The sequence below is a fragment of the Eretmochelys imbricata genome, chromosome 1 (genome assembly GCF_965152235.1).
Source record: "Eretmochelys imbricata isolate rEreImb1 chromosome 1, rEreImb1.hap1, whole genome shotgun sequence".
Lineage (NCBI taxonomy): Eukaryota > Metazoa > Chordata > Testudines > Cheloniidae > Eretmochelys > Eretmochelys imbricata.
The window spans coordinates 127,448,001-127,473,687 of record NC_135572.1 but is presented as its reverse complement, the minus strand read 5'-3'; the positions used below and the strand labels follow the sequence as shown (position 1 = coordinate 127,473,687).

General features: G+C 42.0%; 1 protein-coding gene across 1 annotated transcript in view; it reads left to right on the top strand.

Moving 5' to 3' along the window:
- Positions 1-8,225: 8,225 nt before the first annotated feature.
- LOC144261455 (arylsulfatase H-like) overlaps positions 8,226-25,687 on the top strand; it is a 42,760-nt gene continuing 25,298 nt past the window's right edge. The window contains 7 exon segments of the mRNA XM_077811076.1: positions 8,226-8,236; positions 10,492-10,626; positions 12,249-12,370; positions 12,589-12,711; positions 14,415-14,838; positions 16,266-16,402; positions 20,316-20,450. Of these exon segments, the coding sequence (XP_077667202.1) occupies positions 8,226-8,236; positions 10,492-10,626; positions 12,249-12,370; positions 12,589-12,711; positions 14,415-14,838; positions 16,266-16,402; positions 20,316-20,450 (1,087 nt within the window).

Below are 25,687 nucleotides of genomic sequence, written 5' to 3'. Positions count from 1 at the left end.
CCTGGGGCAGTGTGGTCCATGTGTACTGTTGCCCCTTGTAAGAAAAGGCAAACAGGAACTGGGAGTCAGGGTGAACCAGGACAGAAAAGAAAGCAGAGCACAAATCAACAACAGTAAAATGAGTTGCATCTGGTGGGATAGAAGCCAGAATCTTTGAGAGAGGCAAGTTTTGATTCTGTCCACCTATGATTTGCCTCTTCCCACCACTGCATGAAACAATCAACCTCTCCTTTTGCCAATTTAGTTTTAAGTTGGCCGAGTTTGTCTTTTAAGACATCTACTCGGTCTTTGTCCCAAGATCCTAACAGTGGCCACTGAATTTTGGGATTCTCCTGAGTTAGCCTTTTGCATTCCCATACACATCTTCCCCCTCTCCTCCCAAGGTCAGCCTTTTGAAGCCATCCCACACCCATGTCATGAGGTTTTCTGTTCATTAAAACACAACAATGCTAGCAACAAGACAAACACCACAGACAAACAACACAAAACATAGATCCATGGTATTCTGAGTTTTTCTTCCTCTGGCGCCAGCTTGCTTGTAGAGTCTAAAAACAAAAGAAACAATTTCCACCCCCCCTGGTGGGGACAGATTATTGCTTAATAATAATACCACTTTCTTTTACAAATATCCTTGCTAATTGCAGGAAAAACAGAGGAATTGCCCCCACATTTTCCTGTTTTTGTTCTATAGGCAGGCCAGGTTTCAATGGCTTTTATCTTTTAAGGGTTATGGGGAAATTATCCCACTGTTTAGTCATTAAATCCCTGAGTTTTCCTTCTTATACAGCAGACCAAGTTTATAATGTTTTTCCTGCTGTGTTAAGCTTTAAGTTTTATTTACAGGTAATAGCTGAGAAGCATCATTACTATACGACCTTAAAGGGTTTTTCCAAAAATCATACACACTATACGTTGTTACAGGGATACTTATTATCATTAAATTTATTAAAATTATCTTGTTATCCTATGCCTTTTATTTAGACAATTTGTTTGCTGACCAGGTGTGTCCTTTATCTGCAGCTCCTTTGTGCTGCTAGTTCTTTCCTTCCTTTATCATTTAGGTTATTTGCATTTTCACAGACGCTTCCTGCTTTTGGATTTAAAGCCATCAGCAGCTCAGAGACTCTATCTTAAAAGGGACACAATCAACTTTCACCAGAGTTTTGATTACTTTTAACTTCTGCTTCCAAAACACACAGCAATCTGAAAAAGAAAACCCAACCTATTGTGGCTCCCTTTGGAGCCCTAATAGCATTTTAATGAAGTAGCATGGTATGTTTGCATTTCTTTTGCCCCTTCTACAATATACCCTGCACATGTTCTGGGGCAAATGCACATTCCTTCCATTGTTTAACTTCTATAACATTATCCAGATCCATTTTTACATAAGGTGTAACAATTTCTTTTTTTTTTTTTTTTTTGCTTACAGAGTTTTCATGTACCTTTCTCAAAGTGACAGTCTGATTACTCAGAGCCATTTTAAGACTCAGTGTTTCTAACATTGCTTCTTTTTGTTTTGTGCACTTCACCCCTGCTGTTGCTTCAGAAGGGCACTGTCTTTTTTTAATTATTTTTTTTTACTACAACTCTCATCTGCTATTTTGTTACAAAACAAATAAACAAACAAACAAACAAACAAAAAGAATCCAGAATTTTTTTTCTATTCTCCTGATTTTGACTGCCCTGCTGCAGCCACAACTTAAAAACATTTTAAATTTTGTAAAGCATTGAGTTACCTTTTAATGGTTAAATGCCAAATCCCAAAGCCAAACAACACTAATTACCTGTGTCTAGCAAAAAGGTCTGTCAGTTTTACAACTTTGAATTAAAGAGTCAGATGGATTTTTAGTGGCATTATTTAAAACAAAAACAAAACCAACTGGTCCTTAGAACTTTACATATTTACACACACACAGACAGTACATACACATTTTCTTTCTCTTAACATCCCTTCCACACTGCTCTGTTTTTTTTTTGTTTTTTTTACATCTTACATTCCCTTTATACATTTGAGGCAGTTAAGTTCCAATAGAACACCCTTACATCCTTTAGTGATTTTGATTACATTACCCAATAGTCAAACAATTTTGATCAGATTCTCTCTCTGCCAGCTGCCTGCAGCAGTCCCTTATAGACAATTTCTGTGGAAAAGGGCCCATTTTCCCTCAGAATAGCTGTAAAGGGTTCTGGGGACAGAAGCGTAGTGCTGGTAGTAGTCACTCTACCTGACCCCCTTAGCCTAGACCATTTTTCCAGAAATTTACAGGAGTCCGGACTCTTCCTAAAATACATAAACTGAGCCGGCGTTCCTTTAGGGAACTGTCCCGACTTAGACGTCTGGTTACCCATACAGGAGGACTTTACACACCAATCACACAAGAAGGAAAGTCAGGTTCGTCAGAGCGATTCCCGGTGCAATACACAAAAGGAGCCCACAGGCTACTACGTCAATTGCCCTTGCTTTCACACTAAGGGTTTTACCCAAGGCGCGGTGCGGCTGCAATTGTGCAGCTTTCACTCACTCAGACTGTGGGGAGAGGAACCCATTGGTCAGCTGATCCCCGGACGGAGACGGCGCCAGACTCAAACACACCACAGGGAGGATGGATAGACACAGAGACAAGACAGTCCTCAGTCCGGACAAAACACAGAAATAATTACCTGATCAGATTCCTGATGTCAGATCCCGGGATCCCTACCAGAACAGAGTGGGAACCAACAGGTTTGATGGCGTAGACTTCACTGTGGTCATGCACCCTTCCATTCTGGTGGAGGACCACTCGAGCCAAATGCCCAGGTGCTGGCTTGCCACGGCCATCCTAAGAACAGTCAGGAGTCACACAGCCCAAGAGAAGACGGTTGCCATCTCGGTGGAACCTCCAAATTGTCAAAGTCAGATTCAGGATTCACATAATTTGTCAGACCACTCTGTTTATTAGCAAAGCGCTTTGCTAATGCACCCAGATGTGAGCCCCTCTCTGAGGCCCAAGATAACCTATTTATACAGCTAAGCCAAAGCCAATTTAACATAAGAGACAAAAGAAAGCAGAAACTGACAAATAAACATACATATCTTATTTGCATACTAACGTTTACCAATCTCCTAGCTCAGTAGGAGCTCTAAGTTAGTTAGTTTGAGGACCCATTGTCTCACACTCCTTAACGTTTCTCTTCCTGACAACTATATTTCAGCAAACCCTTCAAGTAGCATTTCTTTAATGAATTATAATTTCAATATAATTCATTCTACTTTCACACACCTGACTCTCTGCCCATTGATACTGAGATCACGGCAAAGGTGTATCATACGTCCCAACTTGGGGATCTTCTGCCTCAAAGCATGGCTCCTGTGTGGTTCCAGCACATAGAAAGCTTATGCTCAAAGGAAGTGCAAGAGGTTCTACCATACAGTAGAAAATCCTCCACACAACACACTTACCTGCAGAAATTGTCCAGGTTCCAGATTTGGTGCACATCCCAACAAATCTCTCCAGTGTCAGCAACTCTTCCACATATTCTGGAATATGCCCTGACACTTAAAAAAATGGGGTTACCTCTGAGCTCTCTCGGGATCCACCTAGCAGCTATTACACATTTCACTAACCCATAGAGGAATACTTCGTACAATCGCACCCAGCCACTCAATGGTTCCTTAAGGGAATAACAAACCTCTTCCCTCAACCTTGACTTCCTACCCCCTTGTGGGACCTAAAATCTAGTGATGAAAGGGCTGACCAGGCCCCCCTTCGAACCTATGGCTACCTGTTTGCTAGCATACATATTGATTAAAACAGGGTTTTTTTATTGCAGTTACCTCAACTAGAAGAATAGGGGAAATAGCAGCTCTGATGGTGCATCCCCCATATACAGTGTTCTTCCCAGATAAGGTTACACTCAGGCCACATCCAAGGTTCATCTCTAAAGTGACCTCCTCATTTCACATGAATCCATCTATTTACCTTCCTGCCTTATACCCTAAGCCTCACCGAGACAATAGGGCGGCCATACTGCACACCCTAGACATCAGGAGAGTCCTTGCATTCCACCTCGCTAGGACAAAGGCCTCAGGAAGTCCCCATGACTATTCCTCTCTATGGCGGAAAGGTCTAAGGGCTCAGCGATATCAGCTCAAAGATTCTCCAAGTGAGTCTCAAATTGCATCAGACAGTGCTCCCAAATTCATAACATGACCCCTCTGGACTTGATCTGTACACATTCCTTGAGATTGATCTCATCTGTCGCCTTCTTTAAGAATGTCCCCATCTTAGAGATCTGCAGAGTAGTGATGTGAGCATCAGTCTACACCTTCACAGAACATTATGCGATCATTGGGAATGCTGCCTCTGATGCCATCTTTGGCTCCACCGTACTGTCATATATGACTAACCCCACTCCGAAGTCCCAGCCCTCCAAGGAGGGTACTGCTTGGGAGTCGGCCTCAGTGGAGTACCCACAGGGACCCTACTCAAAAAAGAAGTTGCTCACCTTGTGACGATGGTTCTTTGAGATGTGTGTCCCGATGGGTGCTCCACAACCTGCCCTCCTCCCCTCTACTTCGGAGTTCCCACTATGACTCTGCAGTAGAGAAGGAACAGAGGACGGTTAGACTGCATGCACTGGCTAGCTTCATGGTGCAGCACAACGAGAGACGGCGCATGTGCGGGCTCAATGGACACTGCTACTGAAGTTCTGCAATCAGCAGCGCAGGGACGCAGACACACCTACAGTGGAGGACCCAGGAACACACAGTCTCAAAGAACTATCGTTACTGCACAGGTTGAGTAATTTCTTCTTTTTTATGCACAGTCTCCTTTCCTGCTTTTTACTGGTCAGCCTGGCCAGGACCCATCACAGAGATCAAATTGCTTGGTTCCTTTTTCTCCTAAGATGAAGCATAAAGATGGAGCCCCTCTCTGTTCCTTATATCCCCAAAGGGATGTCTTTGTCTTACAAATCAGGAAGGCCTCCTGGGCATTCAGTCTCCTGTGTCTTTCTGGGATGCAGAAGGCATGTTAATTCTCTGAGTGCAAGACCAGAATTACCCCTGCTGGTTTATCTCAGTGGCTTTGTTTACTGCTAATATGTAAATTGTGGTTAAACCCACAACTACTTTGTCTACGACAGACTGTTTATCTCCTTTACCTAAGCCAGGCCGTCTGGTCTAAAACGTGTTCTAGATGCATCATACAGAGGGAATTCATAACTTCCCATCATTGTAAAATTATGTATTATATATTAATAATCAGCATGTTATTAGCTTTGATATGATCCCTCACAAGGCATATTTTATACAGATATTATTGCAGTAGCGTGAAGGCTGTGAATATAAGAGTGCCTAGGGTCATGTCTGGAGTACACCTAAAATTTATACGAGCACAGCTAGCTTGGTGAGTGATGTGAAAACAGCACACACCCTAGCGACATACTTATGCCAGCAAAGCCCCCATTCTAGACGCAGTTATGGCGATTGCATATTTAATGCCATTTGGGGAGGTGGGGTTCCTATGTCAGCAGAAAATTCCTTCTGTGGGTGTATCCTGCATCTACACTGGAGGCTAAGTCAGAATAGGCTATGCACTTCAGACATAGCCTTGGTGTCCTGTTCACTACATTGGCTTCCATTAGAATATAGGGTTAAAGTCAAGGTCTCGATGATAATATTCAAGGTTTTCCATGGAAGAAAATTTGGACAATGCTTGTTTCTTCAGGACAACAACCTCCCTTGTCAGCCAAATTCCTTGGGAGCTATGAGCTATGTCCGTTGTAAGGATGAAGCATGTGAGAGCAGGAGATGGGGCATTGTTTCTGAAATAGGTCCAAGACTTTGGAACTCCATTACAGGAAGTAAGAAGGGGGAATGACTGCAACGCTCACTATCTTCAGAATGAAGGGTAAGAATCATTTCTTCAACATTGTGAGGTTTAGTTAGTTGCAGCTCTGGAAAGGCTAAGAAAGGGAGGAGGGAAAAGAGAGAGGGAGAGGAGAAAAGAGAGAAAAAAGAAATAAAAGCAGACACCAGGCCCTTCACCTCCTGAAAGCCCTTCCTCCCACTCCAGAGCTCTGATTCAAGAGAAGTAGAAGGAAGATTGAGACCATGACTGTCCTGTTGTGATTTGTATTTTTACAAAGGCTCTTTTTAGTTACTCAGACAAACAGTGATGAGTGGTGTTAAATGAATTTAATCAGAATAGCCTAGATAGGATGTCCAGTAAAATATCTCTCCAGCATTTTAAGAAAATAGTCATAATACTCAGCTAACCAGGAATTTGTGTAAAACTTTAACAGCAGTTATGTTTGCTAATCCTGGCAATGTTACCCTTGACCCACTGTGCAAAGACCTAGGTAAGGGGGAGGAGAGATGGCCTGGGGAAAAGCAGCAAGACTGGTCTAGCTGTGCCACTTTCTGAGAGACACATCCTAATGGATCAGGGCTACTTAAAAAATCAAGGAGTGAGAAGAATCTCAGGGGAATAATAATTTATATATTAATAATAATATAATATTATATTATATAATATAATAATATAAAATAATAATAATTTTCATATTATTAAAAAGGGATTGGGATTTTTTAATTTGATGCTGAGTCTTGCTGATTGTTTTCTGTGTCTTGTTGGCTGTTGGGGGAATGAGCCTCTGGTTTGTGTTAAATTTATGTAAGTAAACGTGGTGATTTTATTGAATGGAATTAGTTTTTTCTGATGATGCCTGAAGACATTAAACAAGCCTTAGGGCCCAATTCTATATTCTTCATGCACAGGAAAAGTTCCCATTGATTTCAGTGAGAGTCCAGCCTTCAGAAGGAGCTGGGGATTCAGCGTGTAAAAGAAAAAAGTATTGTGTTTGTATAAGCAGTTGTTGTGCAAATTCTGCATTTGGTAACTTAAGCCCAGCTCCTCAAAGGATTTGGGCATTGCAGTGCCTAACTATTAGGTGCCTTGCTGCCCAGTGGAATTCACAACCACAAGTTAGGTGCCCAGGCTCCCTCTACAGTGTATGGGAAGAATTAGACACCTAAGAATTGGATTCTCAGAAGCCAGCAACATGAGTAGGGAGCCGCTTAAGGTATTCAATAGCAAATGCTGAGGAGAAGGATGGAGTCTAAGCCCTGTCCCACAGATACAGTTAGGGCCCTAAATCTAGGCAGGAGGGAGGTGCCTCTTCAGTTGGGACTCACGGTATAAACCCTCTGTTGAAGTTAGGTGTCTAGTCCCTTTCTGACCAAAAAAAAAAAAAAAAAAAAGGTGGAGATGCCAGTGCTGTTGATATCCTTTAAGTCAGTGGTTAGGACACTCGCCCAGGATGTAGGAGCCTCGGGGTTAAAGTCCCTGCTCTGAATCAGGCAGCGCAGAGTATTGAAAGCAGGTCTTCTCCATCCCAGGTAAGTGCCCTAACCTCTAGGCTATTGGCTATAACAGGGTGGGCTTGTTACCCCAAGCATTTTCTCTGTGCTAGAGTTGTCTCAGGAATACCTAGAGGACACAGCACATCTGTCCAATATGTTATTGACACAAGTAGTATTTCTAAAACAACGCTTTAGTAACACAACAATCCCTCTAATACACCAATCCCTGTCAGTAGGCTAATAGCGTCCCAAACCACAACAACATACAGGTGGAAGTGATGTTGAAGTGGAGGCGCCGTGCTTCTCATGGCAGGTCTTCCACAGGTCATTGACAGCAGGCTTCTTGCAGTACTTAAGCACCTCTCAGTTCAAGTTCCTCAGGTTTCTCTTCATTCTTCTTTTTTCAGGTTCCTCTCAGGTCTCCTTCAAGTTTCTTATTGTCACTTTTATCTCTTTTTCTTGCCTTCCCTCACCTTCTCTATCCCTCTCTCCTTCCTACACACACAGGCTCTTTTCCCTTTTACTCACACAGCTCCCCTCTCATGTCTTACACTGCTCTCTGCTCTCCTCACATACACTGACCCCACTCTCTGACACTCTCTCACTGGCTTACTCACAAACTCCTTGACAGATTGACAGCTCTGGCTCCTCTCCGACTCTCTCACTAAAACACTCTGACTCTTATACCACACCTTTTTTATCTCACTTTTGCTTAGTATCATCTCAGAGCCCTTGGTGCGTGTGCCAATATTGCAACATAGTATCTAAATGCACCCAACCTTCTCATTAACTGCCTTACCATTGCTTGTTATTTTCCCCACCAATTCTTGGTGCTACATGCTAAAGATGGACTGGTACCTCAGTGCTTGCCTAACACAAAATGGCGGCAAAGTAACAAAATGGAGTAACTTTGGTTCTCTGGCATCGGGCTCTCTCTCTTTCCCGACATGGGATAGGTGCTTAACTCCAGGAGAGGACTCACAGCTGAGAAGCTGAGGTAAATGGAGACTCCTTCCTCTGACTCAGACTTTGGTACTTAGCTATTTTTGAGGGGAAGGGCATTGACCCCCACCTCGTCCTCAACATTTCCTATTGGCTAGCTTATGATTCTCTACCTAGTGTGCAGGCTTTTGTGGATCCTATTCTTAGGCACTTACCTCTATATGCGTTGTACAGAGAGCTTGGGATCCTAACTCAGGGCTGTGGACTCTACTAGGGGGCGGGCTCCAAGTTAAGCACTGGAACACTGAGTCTAAGTCCCTTTTGTGGATGTAGCTCTTAGGCCAGTGGCTCTCAAACTTTTGTACTGGTGACCCCTTTCACATAGCAAGCCTCTGAGTGCCACCCCCCTTTATAAATTAAGAACACTTTTTAGTATATTTAACACTATTATAAATGCTGGAGGCAAGGCGGGGTTTGGGGTGGAGGCTGACAGCTTGCGACCCTCCATGTACTAATCTCGTGATCCCCTGAAGGGTCCTGACCCCCAGTTTGAGAACCCCTGCCTTAGGCTTTATTTGAAGATGTGCATACCATGCTTAGCAGTTTGTAATCAAACAGTAAGGCTCAAATTCTGCACCTGAAAGATGAATGTTATTCGCTCCCTCCCAAGCAAAATAAAATTTAGCTTTACTTATAGTGATGTATTGTTTATCATTTAACTCAAAAAACCCATTCAGTGAAATCCAACAAGTAACATTTCCTTGTATAAATTCTGCATTCGACATTTTTTATTCTTTTTGTTGTTGTTGTTCATTAGGGTGCTTGTGGGCTCATTGTTGCAAAGTCATGAACTCCCATGGAAGTCAGTAAGAGTTGCGAACAGTCAACAGCTTGCAGGATTGAGCCCTGTACTGCATAATCTTTAATTGTAATTATGAGCGTTCCTTCACACAAGTAGTGTCTTAGTTTAATGGGACTATGTCTATAAGTGCTCATGAATTTAGGGGTTGCAAAACCTGGCCCTAACTGTTCAGCACATCTACATTTTAGCTGAGAACAGTGGTAGTGTGACTGCTGTGATGTATCATGGTTAATAAGCAGGCATAAGAGCGTTATATATATAATATTTTTTAAATTTATTTTTACAGAATTTTGATGTAGTCAGCTGGTGTGTAACAAAAGAAGCCATGAGACACCTGCAACTGCAATGGTAAGAGAGGAAATTAATTAATGGCCCTTTTTGGCTTTTGAAATTTTGTCTATAAGAAAATATAACATCATCTTTTTTTAATCTTTTGAAGTTTTAAAAATATTTAACGTGGGCTCAAAATTGATGCCCATTTAAAACTACTGTCTTGGCCTGGTAAGACCTGGAGGGGAAGAACCATCCTCCCTCAGGTCAAGGAACAAAAGTGGAGCCACTGAACAGTAACTGCAACCTTAATTTTACAGATTTCAGAGTAGCAGCCGTGTTAGTCGTATTCGCAAAAAGAAAAGGAGTACTTGTGGCACCTTAGAGACTAACCAATTTATCCAATGAAGTGAGCTGTAGCTCACAAAAGCTTATGCTCAAATAAATTGGTTAGTCTCTAAGGTGCCACAAGAACTCCTTTTCTTTTTGCTTAATTTTACAGTTGCCCCTGGAGCTGGTGCACTGTTTCTTTGCAGAAGGAGGGGCCAGTGGATTTGTGTAGTAATGGATCCAGCAGAAAAGTCCTTCTCTCCCACCCCAGACCCAACTTGCCTCCATACCACCTCCAAATCCTAGTGTTGTGGCTCAAGGGAACCCTACCAGAAACATGTTCAGAACATGCTGGGGTCCACACCCCTGACAGCATTCTTTGTATTTTCCCACCCTAATATAGTGAATGAAACTGCAGTGGTACTACTGTGTGAAGATCTCTGTGTGAAGAACTGCACACAAGAAGCTATTAGCAACACGCAACAAGAAGTTGTATTAATCCTACAAAACCCACAAAATAGTCTATATATTCATGAGCATCACCTTCTGGCACCTTAGATAACTATTTACATATATACACACACAGATATCGCATAACGTTGCGCTTACAAGGTGTGGGAAGCGTTTACAATTAATTAGAACCGTTGAAGAACCACCTCAGTCTGCACTTACTTTAAAATGAGTCGGAAAGTTACAAATGTCTCCATTCAATAAATCTTTTCTTTTAATTCTTGAATTTCAGGAGCTGGCTAGTCATTTTGCTAGTTTCATGCTTAAGGACATATGCATCAAGGGCCTCTAAACCCAATATTTTACTGATGATGGCTGATGATCTTGGTTTGGGGGATGTAGGCTGCTATGGCAATGATAAGGTAAGGTCATAGACTACATGGTCACGGTGGCATGGATCGAGGAGCAGAAATCCATCAAAATGGCCCCAGAATTTTCATCTTGCTGTGTAGTGTTGTCCTCTGGCCTGGTGGAAATACAGAGTCAAGAAAAAGGATAGGCATACTTGAGTCAACCAGTATCCCACCAGCTCACTGTACATGAAAAGTGCTCTTCATTTTCCTTTGGAGTGTCCTAATGATAGCACAGTAGTCTGTGGCTTACAATAGATATGAGATCAGGTTCAAAACTACTTAACATTAGAAAAATAACATATTAATTAAAGTAATCCTGGGCTTATTTATTTCGGTAGCTGCCTGTCATCTTAGATGATCAGTTTAAATATGTTCTTTTCAGTGTGCAGTATATATAAAATAAATGGGCAACAGTAAGTGTACATTGCGAGGGACTTTCTTGGGATGGTTGTCGATTCATTTGCCCAGATAGACACGCATGCGCGCGTGTGGGTGCTTACACACAGACTCATGCATGTACTCCAAGGTTACATTTGAAATTGGGGTTTGACACCATATGCCACCTCCAACCAGCACAGGTTTAAATGTAATATGTGCATTGAATGATGTTTCCATGTTCATGATATAGTTATCCCAAGATGGACTTATCCATCTTTATTTAGACATATTAATACTGCGTGTGTGTGTGTGAGAGAGAGAAAGCATAAAGAAAGTTCTTGGATGAGCGAGAAATTTCTTGTTATTATAGTCACTATTATGTGTATTCTGGGTATTTCATATCTTCCTCTGTCCAGCTTTAGCAGCTGCCAAAGAGTTGATGCTGGACCTGATGTGGCATTTGTCTGTTTCAGTATGTCAAATCTTATGTTTCTCTTTCTTGAATGGGGTCTCACGGCTGGTAACAACATGTGTTCACTTTAATAAGACAGGCTAGCTTTTGACCAGGCACAGTCCATGCAGCTATTGTTCTCCTTCCCTTTGAGGAGTTTTCCAATAGATGGTAATCATTTTAATTGCAAAATTGAGATGTCTGTTAAAAGGAAAATATAATTTAAAAGTGTAAGAATTGTTTCTGAAGAAATGAGTGGCAGGCACAAGAGACAATTGGATTGGTTTGTTTTTTTAAAAAAGATTTAACTGTACTATGTGTTTGCAACCTCAGTCATATACAATATATAAAAACAGCTTTAAATCAACAAAATATTACTCAAGTCACATACTAAAAAGTGATAAAACAGAAAAGGGCCATTCTCTTATCTTCACTTTTATTTCTGCAGTGAACATAGCTGGTCCCTTTCTGGGAGCAGGGAAAATAAATCCCTGTATTGTCATATATCCATATCTGGTTCCATATGCCAATACAGTATATGCTTTCTTCATCTGGGATGTACTCTTTGATTCTTGTTTTTCTTTATTACACATTATTTATCCAGTGTAACTGATTTCTTATTTGAATCAATACCTCTCCCAAATGGACAGTGGTTATAGGTAATAGTAATAGGACTAATATAAACATTTTCTCATTATTTAGTTGTATATAAGGCAGACAATTGTAGATTCATCCATGATGATCTTGAACATGCTGCTTTATTTTGTGCGTGTGTCAAATTTGATCAAGGTTTGTTTTTCTTTTTAGGACCCCTAATATTGACCGTCTGGCAAAGGAAGGAGTGAAACTTACTCAGCACATCGCTGCGGCTCCACTTTGCATGCCAAGCAGAGCAGCTTTCCTGACTGGCAGGTACCCCATCAGATCAGGTTGGACCTCTCTTTAATGGTTTACTGCTGCCTAAACAGTACAATTTTCTATTGCAATTCCTTTAAATAGATCTTGATTAATAGACCTTGTATCGAGTTCTATAGTTTTTGACAGTGTATCATTGCATTTTGGTTTTAAATAAAACATGACCTTCCATTCATCGGAGAGAACAATAGGAAAAGAAATAAGTAATTTATTATTTTGTACTATGCTTTAGGAATGGCATCCAGCACTAAACAGTGTATTCTTTATTGGATTGGTGGCTCAGGAGGGCTCCCTCCAAATGAAACAACTTTTTCCAGAATACTGCAGCAGCAAGGTCATACCACAGCACTTATAGGTACAGTAAGTAGAAATTAGCTAGACTACAGTTTCCAGTCTGTATAACTTCTTAAGCATTGTAACATTTTGAACTATAGTCCATTTGGTTACAAAAAAACATAATTTACATATCTGATCAGCCCAAAATGAGTAAATATGGATGTACACAGTAAACTGAAAGCAGTTCAGAAAAAAGGATCTGGTGAATTCAGTACATAATGTTTTAGGAAACACCCACAGAAATATGCATTGACTTATGAGAGCAGATGCTTGCCAGACACTACAGTGGTCTTAAACAATTACAGCTCAGTTACTCACCTGCTGGGTGAACTTGCTATGTTTGTGCATCCTGTATATTACCAGAGCCAAGCCACTTACCTTCATGAGCTGTACCTATATTAGTTGAGGCACAAAGTGGAAAGACACTCATTGACTTTAGTGATGGATCAGGCCCCACACAGTGGGAAAAAATCCCACTGAAGTCGCTAGGAATTGTGCCTGAGTAAGGATAGCAGGATTTGTCCTTTAAATCACACTTTTTTTTTTCAAAAAAATATTGTTCTAAAAAGTGAAAGACACTTATTGTGTACTTATTGTGGTTAAGTATACTGAGGGTGAAAATTAATCTTTTGTTGGATGACCAGCAAAACCATTTCCGTTTTGCTTAGCTCTTAGTTTGTGGTTTAAGAGGGACTTAGTAATATATAACTCTTGTGCTAGCCCTCTGCAAAGGGATGGACTTGACTTGGGACAGTGCAGACTGGTTCTCATGTTATACTGTAAAACACAACCAACAGCTAGTAGTACTCAGAGGTCCTTTGCCATTCTTGTAGCCACTGAGACCATAGTCATAGGCTCTTCTATAACTATGCACTTTTCTGTGTTACAATATATTCCTATTGTGCTATAATACAACTTAATTATGGTCTATGTAAATAACAATTATTAGTATGCTATACGTTCTTTAGAATTAGAACACCATTTATTGGGGATAATTTTAAAATAAATTTAGCCAAATAAAATTGAAGTGCGGGGGCTGAGCGTGTGTAGATCCTGTTACAGAGGAATTCCCTCCCAGGAGTGGATGTCACACTAAACTTATAGGCTATCTGATGTACTTGGATCCCAAAGGATCCTCCTTTAGAGTAAGGGCTATCTTATAATTTAAGATAGCCATCATAAAAAAAAATCCCATTCTTGATCTCATTCCGTATGTCTCTCCCCTCATCGGGGCTTTCATCCTAACTGGAATTCTGTTAAATGAGTTAGATGAGGGTAAATTGGTTTTTCTATTTATTATAGATCATAACAGGGTTCAAAACAGAACTAGATAAATTCATGGAGGGTAGGTCCATCAATGGCTATTAGCCAGGATGGGCAGGGATGGTGACCCTAGCCTCTGTTTGCCAAAGCTGGGAATGAGCAACAAGGGATGGATCACTTGATGATTACCTGTTCTATTCATTCCCTCTGGGGCACCTGGCACTGGCCACTGTCGGAAGACAGGATACTGGGCTAGATGGACCTTTGGTCTGACCCAATAGGACCATTCTTATGTTCTTATGCTTCCACATATAAATTTAACCTCTTCCATCCCTGACCTAGACTTGGCTGGTCTGTTTTATATTTTCATTTAGAAGGAGAGCCAAACTTTTGGGAATGTAGGCAGGGGCACCCGGTGTCAATGGTATATGATTTTAAATCTTTCATTTATATTTTCAGGAAAGTGGCATCAGGGTATGAACTGTGAATCCCACAGTGATCACTGCCACCACCCTTTAAACCACGGTTTTGACTATTTTTATGGGATGCATTTTACCCTTGTGAATGAGTGTCAAGGTACAGAAAATCGTTGCCTTAACACATTGGTGCAAGCTAAATATTGGCTTTACAGTCAGATAATTGCCCTTACAGTGCTCACACTATTGATTGGAAAACTGACCAGCTTATTCTTGGTAAAATGGAAAGCAATCATCTGCTTTGCCCTGTGTGGTTTCCTGTTTTTCATCTCCTGGTTCTTCAGTTATGGATTTGTAAAGTATTGGAACTGTTTCCTCATGAGAAACCATGACATTACTGAACAACCAATGAAGCTAGAGAAAGCCACTTCCAACGTACTTAAGGAGGCTGTTTCATTTATTGAACGGTAACCAATAAATATCATATTATCCTTTAAAGTTTCTTAACTAAATTGTTACTGTAAATGTCTCTAATAATACAGGTCACCATTGGGTTAGGCAGCTAATGTGCTAAGACAACTGCCTATCATGCTGACCAGTATTGTTTCATTGTTTCCTTGTGTTCCCCTGGCTGACTGGCTCCACTTCTTGCCTCTAATACTTAGACTGTGAACTCCTTGGGGCAGGGACCAACTCTTTGTTCTGTTTTTACACCACCCTGCACAATGGTGTCTTGGTCCATGACTGGGGCTCTTACACAGACAGTACCACATTACAAATAATAACAACAATTTTAGCTTGATGCCTGTAGATTAACATCTCTCAAGAAAATAGTCCGTAGGCTGAACAGTTTATCAAAAGCAATAACTGGATTTTCCAACTGTATTAGTTCTTTGTAATAGAGAGAGCCTTAATTTTCACCTTACAAGTATTCATGTATGAAATCTGAGCTAATGAATGAGTATCCACAATGAATGAGTATCCCTTCCACTAGTGCACTGGGCTTTTGCAGTAAAAATGGCAAAATTCTCCCCTGTGTGCAACATCTTGACTGTCCTCAACCCCCCAAACAGAAATCCCTTTCTCTTTGGCAGAGAAAACATCAGCCTTTTGGCTGTGTTTACACATTCCTGCTAACACAAATATTTGTTTATAAATTAACTGTTTCATATGAAAAATGTTCCATTCTTCCATGCACCTGGAATTCGTTTTTCTTCAGCTTTGCTTGGCTGACACCTCACAAGCAAAGTTGTGTAAGATTCCACCTGCATCTAACCTAGAGCCAGAAAAAAAGCTCCATTCCTGCTTCGAATCCAACTCAGGATCTGAACCATTAAGGTAGATCTTTCCCCACAAGAAGCCCAAACCTCAAAGAAGATTGAATCTAAAATTCTTGTTGTAGCCCCTCCCTAACAAGACCGGTTAACTGGAGCTGACCACAAAGACTATGTCTACACTCCGAGCTAGAGGCATGATTCTTCTGCTCATATGCACATAGTCGCACGAGTTCTCATAGAGCGAGCGCACGTATCAATACAGTGTAGCCCCGGTAGCATGGGGAGCGGCAACAGAGGCAGTTTCAAGTGGATTTGTACTTGGCACGGCTCAGCCGTGCTTCTACTGCTGCTGCCTGTGCAACCGTGTCTACACTTCTATTTATACTCACACTAGCTTGATGAGAGTTAGTACGTGTACAAAACCAGGGAAATCACACCCCAGCTCATAGTGCAGATGTAGCCTAAAATGTGACATTGAATAAACACCGAGCAATATATTTCAAGGCCATTTGGGTTTGGTTTTTTTTTGGTTTTTTTTTGGGGGGGGGGGAGTTGTTTTTCAACTAAAACTCTCTTTTTCTGAGACGGTGACAATTTATTTTTTGTTTTGTTTTTAGAAACAAGCACGGTCCATTCCTCCTCTTTGTTTCCTTTTTACATGTCCACGCACCCCTCGTCACCACAGAGAAGTTTCGTGGGAAGAGTAGACATGGTTTATATGGAGATAATGTAGAGGAGCTGGACCGGATGGTGGGTAAGTGGTCTTTTTGAATGAGATTGGCTTTATTTATTTAAATGTGTCTAAAAAAATTTAAAAGGCATGGTAGATCCCCATTATAATTTACAATAACAAATAGATTTAAACTACCTGAAACAGGTCTCTACAATATACATATGTGCCCAAGGACCAGCACTCTGTTACACTGCCCCTTGCTTTAAATATGTACATGTCATTCTTAGGATGCAAATACAAGCAGTTGTTTTGGAGTATCTCTTTCTTTTAATTAAAACGTCTTTTAATTAAAACTGTGCAGTGCTGTGATAGTTACAGAGAAGTATAATGTAATCAAATTGTAAAATACACTTTATTACATCTGGCCTCAAAGAATGCCTTTAACATACATTTAATTCAGCATGGTTCAAACATGACAGTTGTCAGTGTAAAGTTGAACTTGCACAGTGTACTCACTTTCCTGTAGTTTATTTCTTGTTGTGCCTATCTGTCTTAGGTACCTATATGGCTGTCGTCACCTAAGTATTTGAGCACCTCTCTTAGTCTTTAATGTATTTATCCCCACAATACCCCTGTGAGGTAGGGAATTTTGATCTAGTGGCTAAGGCACTGGATTGGGACTCAGTGACTTGGGTACAGTTCCCGTCTCTGCCACTAGCCGACTGGGTACCCTTCAGCAAATCGCTTCCCCTCCCTGTGCCTCAGTTTACCCATCTGTAAAATTAATTACACTTACTGCAAGAAGCCTTGATATCTACAGATGAAAAGTGCTATATTCGACCTACGTATTAATAATAATCATTATTATAATTATTATCACAATTTTACAGCTGGGGAACTAAGACGCAGAAAGGCTAAATAATCAAGGTCACACTGGAAGTTTGTGGAGGAGCATAGACTAGGTTAGTAGCCTAACCACTAGACCATCCTTCCTTTTGATACCCTTCAGCTGTTGCTCCTTCGTCTGTAGCCACAGGAGGCACCTATTGCCAGTGATGAAGCTATTTTGACGCAGTATATGCTGAGGTCAGGAAAATCACAGATAAATCTTGATCTGCATAGCCTACTGCTGTCAGTAGTATCAAAAAAGTTCATTAGGAAATAGGATTTGAATCTGCACCATTGAAGGTAATGGGATTTTTATCATTAACTTCAGCATTGTGAACAGGTTCTGACCACTAGTGCACAGCTGGATCTCAATTTGTCTTTGCTCATGAAGAGGCAGAGCACTTTAATATGGATGAGAAAGTCTGCGGCATTATTATTAATTATTATTATTATTATTATTATTTAAGCACCAGCAGGTTGCACAAGCTAGAGAATGAAGACAATCCTGGCCCCAGAGTTCACAGTTTAAAAGAACAAATGACAGTGACAAAGTACACTGAGAGGCCTGGATGAAGGATTACACATTGAATTATTCAGTGGCTGATTTTTATTTGTAATTATAATATTTTGTTGGCATCATTGCAGAGCATTGAAAACGCTATAATAACTTTCCTTTGGATCCTTGTTTTCCCTAAAATGTGTGAACTTTCCTTTTATGATAGAGGGGCAATAACAAAGATGTGATGATAGTAGAAAGCTGATTCTTGGCAAGAATTTGGCCCAGAATTCTTCATATAGTGCCTGATTGAAAGATTGAAATAATTAGGCTTGTTTAGTCTGGAAAAAAGAAGACTAAGGGGCGGGGGGGGACATGATAACACTTTATTGTACATAAAAGGTTGTTACAAGGAGGGGGGCAAAAAATGTCAGTGTCCATTGAAGGAATTGAAAGATTCCAGGGCTGGAATCATGAAAGGATGTAGGCACCTAACTGCCACCTAAATCCCAGAATCAGGCCCCAGAGGGATTCACAAAACCCCCACTCAGCTGCCCCCTAACCCTGTAGGTGTCTAAAGTCACTTAATGCCTAAATGTTTGCAGTTAAAGTTCCCTAGGAGCCAAAATTTCTGCCTGTGCACATGAACACTGCAGCCCCATGCCAGACATCCAGATATGACTCAGCCCAAGTGCGATGTACAAACTGGGGAAAGATAAGCAGGCTTCTCTCTGCCCAATTTGCCTGTGGGGCCTGATCAGATAAGATGGCTTAGAGCTCACTTACTGGATCGGGCTCCTACAGGTGAACCTACACAAAACATGGGGTGGAGGGAGGAGGACCATCCTCATAACTTTTAGCTTAGTGGTTATGATACTCACCTGAGATGTAGGAGACACACACACACACACACACCCTTGTTCAAGTCCCTGCTCTGCATCAGTGGGGAGAAGAGCTCTGAACAGGGATCTACCATCTCTCAGGTGAGTGCTCTAACTGCTGGACTAGAGGAGACTGTGCTGTGAGGCTCCCTCCATCTTTGCTGTTGAAGCTGTTCCACTCTTAATAAATAATGAAAGAATCATTGGGTGAGAGAGAAAGACAGCACGCCAGCCTGAGAATGTCTGGTGGTTCGAGCACCTCACCTGACAGGTAATAAATGGCAGAGTCCTGTTCAAATCCCTTCTCCCTCTCAGGTTGAGGGGGAACTTGATGAGTTTCCTAAATACTAGGCTAAAAGTTATGAGGTCAGACCTGCTCCCCAGCTTTTTGCAAAAACAGCATCGGTTTGTGTCTCAGATCCTAGCAAGTGGTCCCCGCTGGGCATCCACTAGGACTGCTGTGAGGAGAGTCCAAGCCTCTGTGCTCTGGATCCACAGGGTGTTAAGCTTCTGGAGCCTCAGCAAGCTGCTGCACTGTTCCTCCCTTGGCCAGGGTACTGACTCCCAGTCTGCTACCCCTTCTTGGAAATGGGCCCTAGGACAGGTGGGCTGAAGAGCTCCCTCAGAACCAGCACTTCCCCCCAAGATACCCCTCTTACTTAAACACACCTCTCCTAAAACTCCACCCGAAAGGTGTGAAGCTTCTGAAACTCTCTCAGGGGCAGGCAGTTGTGGTGAAGCATTCAACATACACACACATGCTATGTACAGTCTAAAAGCTTTATGTTCTTCTATACTTAATTGTGCAAAGCACAGGAGAGCACAGAGCATTTAAAACAATAAACACTAAACCCATATTTAATTCCCTTACCAAGCCAGGGCGTGCTTTGAGCTGGTATCTGAGTCTCTGCAATGGTCCAGAGCTCTTGGGGCTACCTGGGTTCAGGAAAGTGGGCAGTGCTTGCCCTCCCCATGGGGCTGCTACTTGCTATGTGACCTCGCTTTCCTGGCCAGGAGAAAATGGACTGCTGCCCTGAGCAGACCAACTTCAGCCCTTTTTAAAAACCAGTCTTTTGTCCAAAGGGAATACATTTCCAGCAGTTGCATACTTATGAGTCAATTGCCCTCTACTGTTAGTCTTATGCCACCAGTTTTTGGTATTTTCAACCCAACATGGAGACAAACAGACCATAGAAAAGGCAAACATTTGAACACTGAAAGTGGAGTTTGCAGCCTGACACAGATACTAGGGTTCATAATCTCACACAGAATTCATAAATTGTACAGACATATTCCCAAATCATCACAGTGCCTAATCGCATGAGAGGATTTGCAGCTTCCAAGCAGAGGGAGGAGCACCCCTGCAGCCCAGACTTAGGTGCCCCACTCGCTGAGAGGGGCAGGGTTTAGAACCCCTCTCACCTTAGTATCTCCCATTGACTAGTTTAGGCGGAGAACCGCTAGCATATTGGCTTTTGTAGTTCCCATTCTGAGGTGCCCTCTCTCCCCGTTCATTGTATATGGAGCCTCAGTGCCCAACTCAGACATGATGAATCCCAGTGATTTTCTACATGCCTAAAAGGTGTGGGGACCCTCAGCATCACCACACCTAAGTTCCTTTGTGGATCTAACCCCCACTGACTTCACTTGTCTTTGGATCAGGTCCTTAATGACATATTTGTAACCCCGTTTCTCAATACTGAATAGCACTATTTTTCTTCATTTACAGGCAGAATTCTGGATGCTATTGACAAAGAAGGCATGAAGAATAACACATTCACTTATTTCACATCTGACCATGGAGGATCCTTGGAGGCTCAAAGACAAAATGCCCAGTTGAGTGGTTGGAATGGAATATACAAAGGTGAGAACTCTGTAGACTATCTGTCTGTGGGACCTTATTTTAAGAAAGAAGATGCTATAAATAGGTCCAGGTTGAATATATTTATAAAAAGTTATATTCTGCTTTCTCTTGGAGCTCAGAAAGGCAACTAAAACCCAATCTCCAGATTTACCAGCATCTATACTTGTATAACAATACTGTGGTATCTGAGCACCAGTCTTTAATGTATTTATCTGCAATACCCCTATGAGTTAAGGAAGTACTATCATCCCCACATATGGATGGGGAACTAAGGCACAGAGAGGCTGGTGTGCCTACTGACATAGGAAGTCTTGGCAGAGTAGGGACTTGAACCCCGATCTCCAAGGCCCTGGGGCAGTGCCCTAACTACTAGACAATCCTGCCTCTCTTCCATACCAATGATTCTATACCAATAAATGCAGCTGGATAATGGCATGGAGCGTATGTTTATAAAATTTGCAGATGACATCAAGCTGGGAGGGGTTGCAAGTGCTTTGGAGGACAGGATTAGAATTCACGGTAATCTTGACAAATTAGAGAATTGGTCTGAAATTAACAAGATGAAATTCAATAAAGAGATGTGAAAAGTACTTCACTTAGGAAGGAAAAATTACATTCACAAATACAAAATGGGCAGTAATTGGCTAGTACTGCTGAAGAGGATCTGGGGGTTAAAGAGCAGTGCTTCTCAAGCAGGGGTATGTATACCCCTGGGGGTACTCAGAGGTCTTCCAGTGGGGGCTCAACTTATCTAGATCAGTGTTTCTCAACCTGGGGGTTGCAGCCACCAGGGAGGGGTCATGGGATGGCCCCCCCAGGATAGTAAAAGTCTGGGGGCAAATTTGTCTCTTTCATCCCGCCCTTGCACCCATGCATCCTTTATCCAAAATACTCATTTGGCACTGAAGTTAAATAGGTGTTAACAAAATCAGAAAAAACAGTGTTTTTCAAAGTGTGATTTAAAATCCCTTTCTCTCTCCATTGCTCAGTTTTAACGAGGAGTCCAGTAGCACCTTAAAGACTAACAAATTTATTTGGGCATAAGCTTTCTTGGGTAAAAAACCCACTTCTTCAGACACATGGAGTGAAAAATACAGATGCAGGCATAAATATACTGACACATGAAGAGAAGGGAGTTACCTCACAAGTGGAGAACCAGTGTTGACAAGGCCAATTCAATCAGGGTGGATGTGGCCCACTCCCAATGATTGATGAGGAGATGTCAATCCCAAGAGAGGGAAAATTGCTTTTGTAGTGAGCCAGCCACTCCCAGTCCCTATTCAAGGCCAAATTAATGGTGTTAAATTTGCAAATGAATTGTAGCTCTGCAGTTTCTCTTTGAAGTCTGTTTTTGAAGTTTTTTGTTGAAGGATGGCTACTTTTAAATCTGTTGTAGAATGTCCAGGGAGATTGAAGTGTTCTCCTACTGGCTTTTGTATGTTACCATTCCTGATGTCTAATTTGTGTCCATTTATTCTTTTATGTAGAGACTGTCCGGTTTGGCCAATGTACATGGCAGAGGGGCATTGCTGGCACATGATGGCATATATCACATTAGTAGATGTGCAGGTGAATAAGCCCCTGATGGTGTGGCTCTTGCGGTCAGGTCCTCTGCTGGTGTCGCTAGAGTAGATATGGGGACAGAGTAGGCAACAGGGTTTGTTACAGGAGTTGGTTCCTGGGTTAGTGTTTCTGTGGTGTGGTATGTGGTTGTTGGTGAGTATTTGCTTCAGGTTGGGGGGCTGTCTGTAAGTGAGAACTGGCCTGTCTCCCAAGGTCTGTGAGACTGAGGGATTGTTTTCCAGGATAGGTTGTAGATTATTGATGATGTGCTGGAGAGGTTTTAGCTGGGGGCTGAACCTGATGGCCAGTGGTGTTCTGTTCTCAATTTTCTATCTCTTGACTCTTGTCTTGTGATGTTATCATTTCACTAGTTCTCCTGTTATCCTAGGCTTTGTCTGTACTAGCATTTGTCCTGCTGTTGTAATTGATTGCCAATTGCTTGTTAAGTGACTAAATGCTAATCTAGACGCAAACATTTGCAAAGTATCAGGACATGGTGGCTCAGCCTCAGGCAAACCACAAAACTTTGTGCCTGAGAACAAACATCTGTGGAGAGCCTTATCAACACAATTAGCATTTACGATCAATTAGCTCAAATTATAACAGGACCACCAACTCTAGTCTAGACAAAGACAAAGCATGAGTCCCCCAGGCTAGACAGGACCTGGATTTTTAATATAAAAAGAGGAAACATAAATATGTCTTCCCTCCCAAAAACAAACATACAAACAAAAAAATGCATAGGCCCCCAAACCTTCATGCCACCTTTACACATCAGAAGAAAATCAAACAAAGGCACGGTCTCAGTTATTGCCCCTTTAAAAAATGAAATTATCTGTTACCCTGATTTTAGGGAATTAGGAATGTAACTGCTGACTCTGGGGCTGAAAGATTGGATCTGGATGTAAAAATTTTGTTCCTTTCCACCATTGCAAGTACATATAGAACAGAATGCTGGGAGCACAACACAATAGGTTAGGGTAAGAGAAAACTGATAGGGGAAAGAGACCCTCAAAAAAATCTTGCCTTGAAAATAGCTACAGGGTTAGGTTAGTAGTCAAGATTTTTGAGGTTGTTTAAGTGAGATACAGTCCCACTAAAATAATCATGTAACATCCAAATTTTACACTTCTTATAACTTTTTTTTTACACATACTTGGGGCTCAAACTATGGCTCTGATCCTGATATTGCTCTCTCGGGATCAATCATGGATAATTTCCATCACCCACTTCCCTTTTGGGGAAGCAATAATTAAAAAGCTATTCAGGGGCTGGGGTCGAATTTATGGTGCAAATTTAGGTCATTTGATCAAGAGGTTCCCAATATATGTTCTCCCCCTGCATTATGAGCTTTTTTTAATTTTCAGGTTTCAGAGTAACAGCCGTGTTAGTCTATATTCGCAAAAAGAAAAGGAGTACTAGTGGCACCTTAGAGACTAACCAATTTATTTGAGCATAAGCTTTCGTGAACTACAGTGAAGTGATGAAGTGATCTGTAGCTCACGAAAGCTTATGCTCAAATAAATTGGTTAGTCTCTAAGGTGCCACAAGTACTCCTTTACTTTTTTTAATTTTCAAAGTACTGTAAAATCCACATGCATAATGAGATTGTCTGTGATATTGGTATGCCACAACAGGGGCAATAGCGCACGTTTGGAATAATTTTGTTCAGGCATTCCTCAGATACTGTCCCCCCCCCAAAAGAATATTTTAATATTGTAGTTGCTCTAAAACTGACGTGCCTTGTGAGATTACCTTGAACAATGGTATTCCACAACTGAAACTGAGGTGGAAGGGAACTCCCATTGAGATGAATGGATCATTTCACACCACCCAGAGCTATTGTGTTAGATTATTCATCTCTTTAGAGCATCCTAATTCATCTCATCAGACCCTACTGAGGTGAATGGGCCAGTCCTTTGTACTGCAGAGGGCTGTGCAGAGCCCCTTCCTTTGTATATACTTCAGGGAGCTAGTGCAGCGGTTCTCAAACTTTTGTATTGGTGACCCCTTTCACAGAGCAAGCCTCTGAGTGTGACCCCACCCCCAATAAATTAAAAACACACACACATATATAGATATATATATAAACACTATTATAAATGCTGGCGGTGAAGCGGGGTTTGGAGTGGAGACTAACAGCTCGCAACCCGCCAGGTCATAACCTCATGACCCCCTGAGGAGTCCCAACCCCCAGTTTGAGAACCCCTGAGCTAGTGTAAAGTCTGGGGCTCCCTGCTATTCCTCTTGCTGCCTCCAGCTGATAGGCTGTGAGGAGCACATCTATCAGGTACCATCCTCCTTTCTTCCCATGGCCCTTCCAGCCCTACCCGGGGCATGGTGGGGCCAGGAGGAGGGTAGAGCTGATAGCTAAAGTGGCAGATCATTCCCCTCCCAGGGGGGCCCTCCAATCATGCCCCCTCACTAACACCTATTCTTCAAGAAACAAGGGGAATTAACTGCAGAAAAACATGGTTAATGCGGGTCTTGTTCACACTATAGCACCTTTGCCAGCATAGCTATGCCAGCTAGACTCACCCCTGGTTAGTACCCTCTTCAACTCAAGAAGTGCGTTTCAGATTCCTGCTAGCACATCCAGTCTGACATACCTTCTCTGGCTTGTCAGATTGGGTTTATATCTGCTGGTGAACCACAGCACCATTCATTAGACTGCTTCCCAAGCTGGTGAACCACCTGTGGTTCATTAATTTTATACTAGTGTAACTCCACTGATTTCGTTGGGGTTGCTCCTGATTTACACTGCTACAAGTGAGGAGAGAATCAGGTCTAGGCACCGACTCCATGGTTGCTCCAGGGTTCAAGCACCCATGGAAAAATATAGTGGGGGTGGTCATCACCCACTAGCCACAGCTGTTCAGCTGGGCCACCATTCAGCTGTTTGGCAGCTGGCATGGGGCCTCAGGGGAGAGGGCAGAGCATGAACAGGAAGAGGTGGAGCGAGGGCGGGGCCTCAAGGGAGGGGGTGGGGTGGGGCGCAGCCTTGGGGCGGAGTTGGGGTAGAGCACCCACTGGAAAAAATAAAAGTCAGTGCCTATGCGAAGACTTGTCCCTGCTCCTAGATCTTTACCTAGCAGATCTAATTTTTCCTTTTTAGTGAGAGGTTTTGACAGCAGCTGTATTGTCACATACCTTTGCCATTCTTTAAGCAAAGGCTCCACATACTTAATACATTGTGGCTGTATGTTTGACATGTTCATGAGGGTTAAGTCTCAAGTATTACCTTCTTCAGAGAATAACTGAGGTCCAGCACTAAATGTCTTTTAATGTCTGCTTTTATTACATAAGGGCCGACCTTAATTTGATCAGCTTTGGACACCCACAATACAGTAAAGGTTCCATGCATGCTATTAGAACCAACAATTTTCCATAATCCATGTCCCCCTTTGTTTCATCTTATTATTAGGGTACATTTACAGCAGTGCTGGAATGTGGTCCAATTTTTGTTATTTTTCCCGGATTCCCCCATCTTGTTCCAACAACTGACTATACCAAGGCACTTGCAGTCTTGATTGGTCCTTAGCTATAGATTTTTGCTGGGCAGCACAATAAATCACTACACTATTTATTCCACCCAATGAGTCAGTAATGTTTAGCATAACAGAACTCTGATTAACATTGTGGGCCCATTCCAATAATATCATTTCATTTTCTTC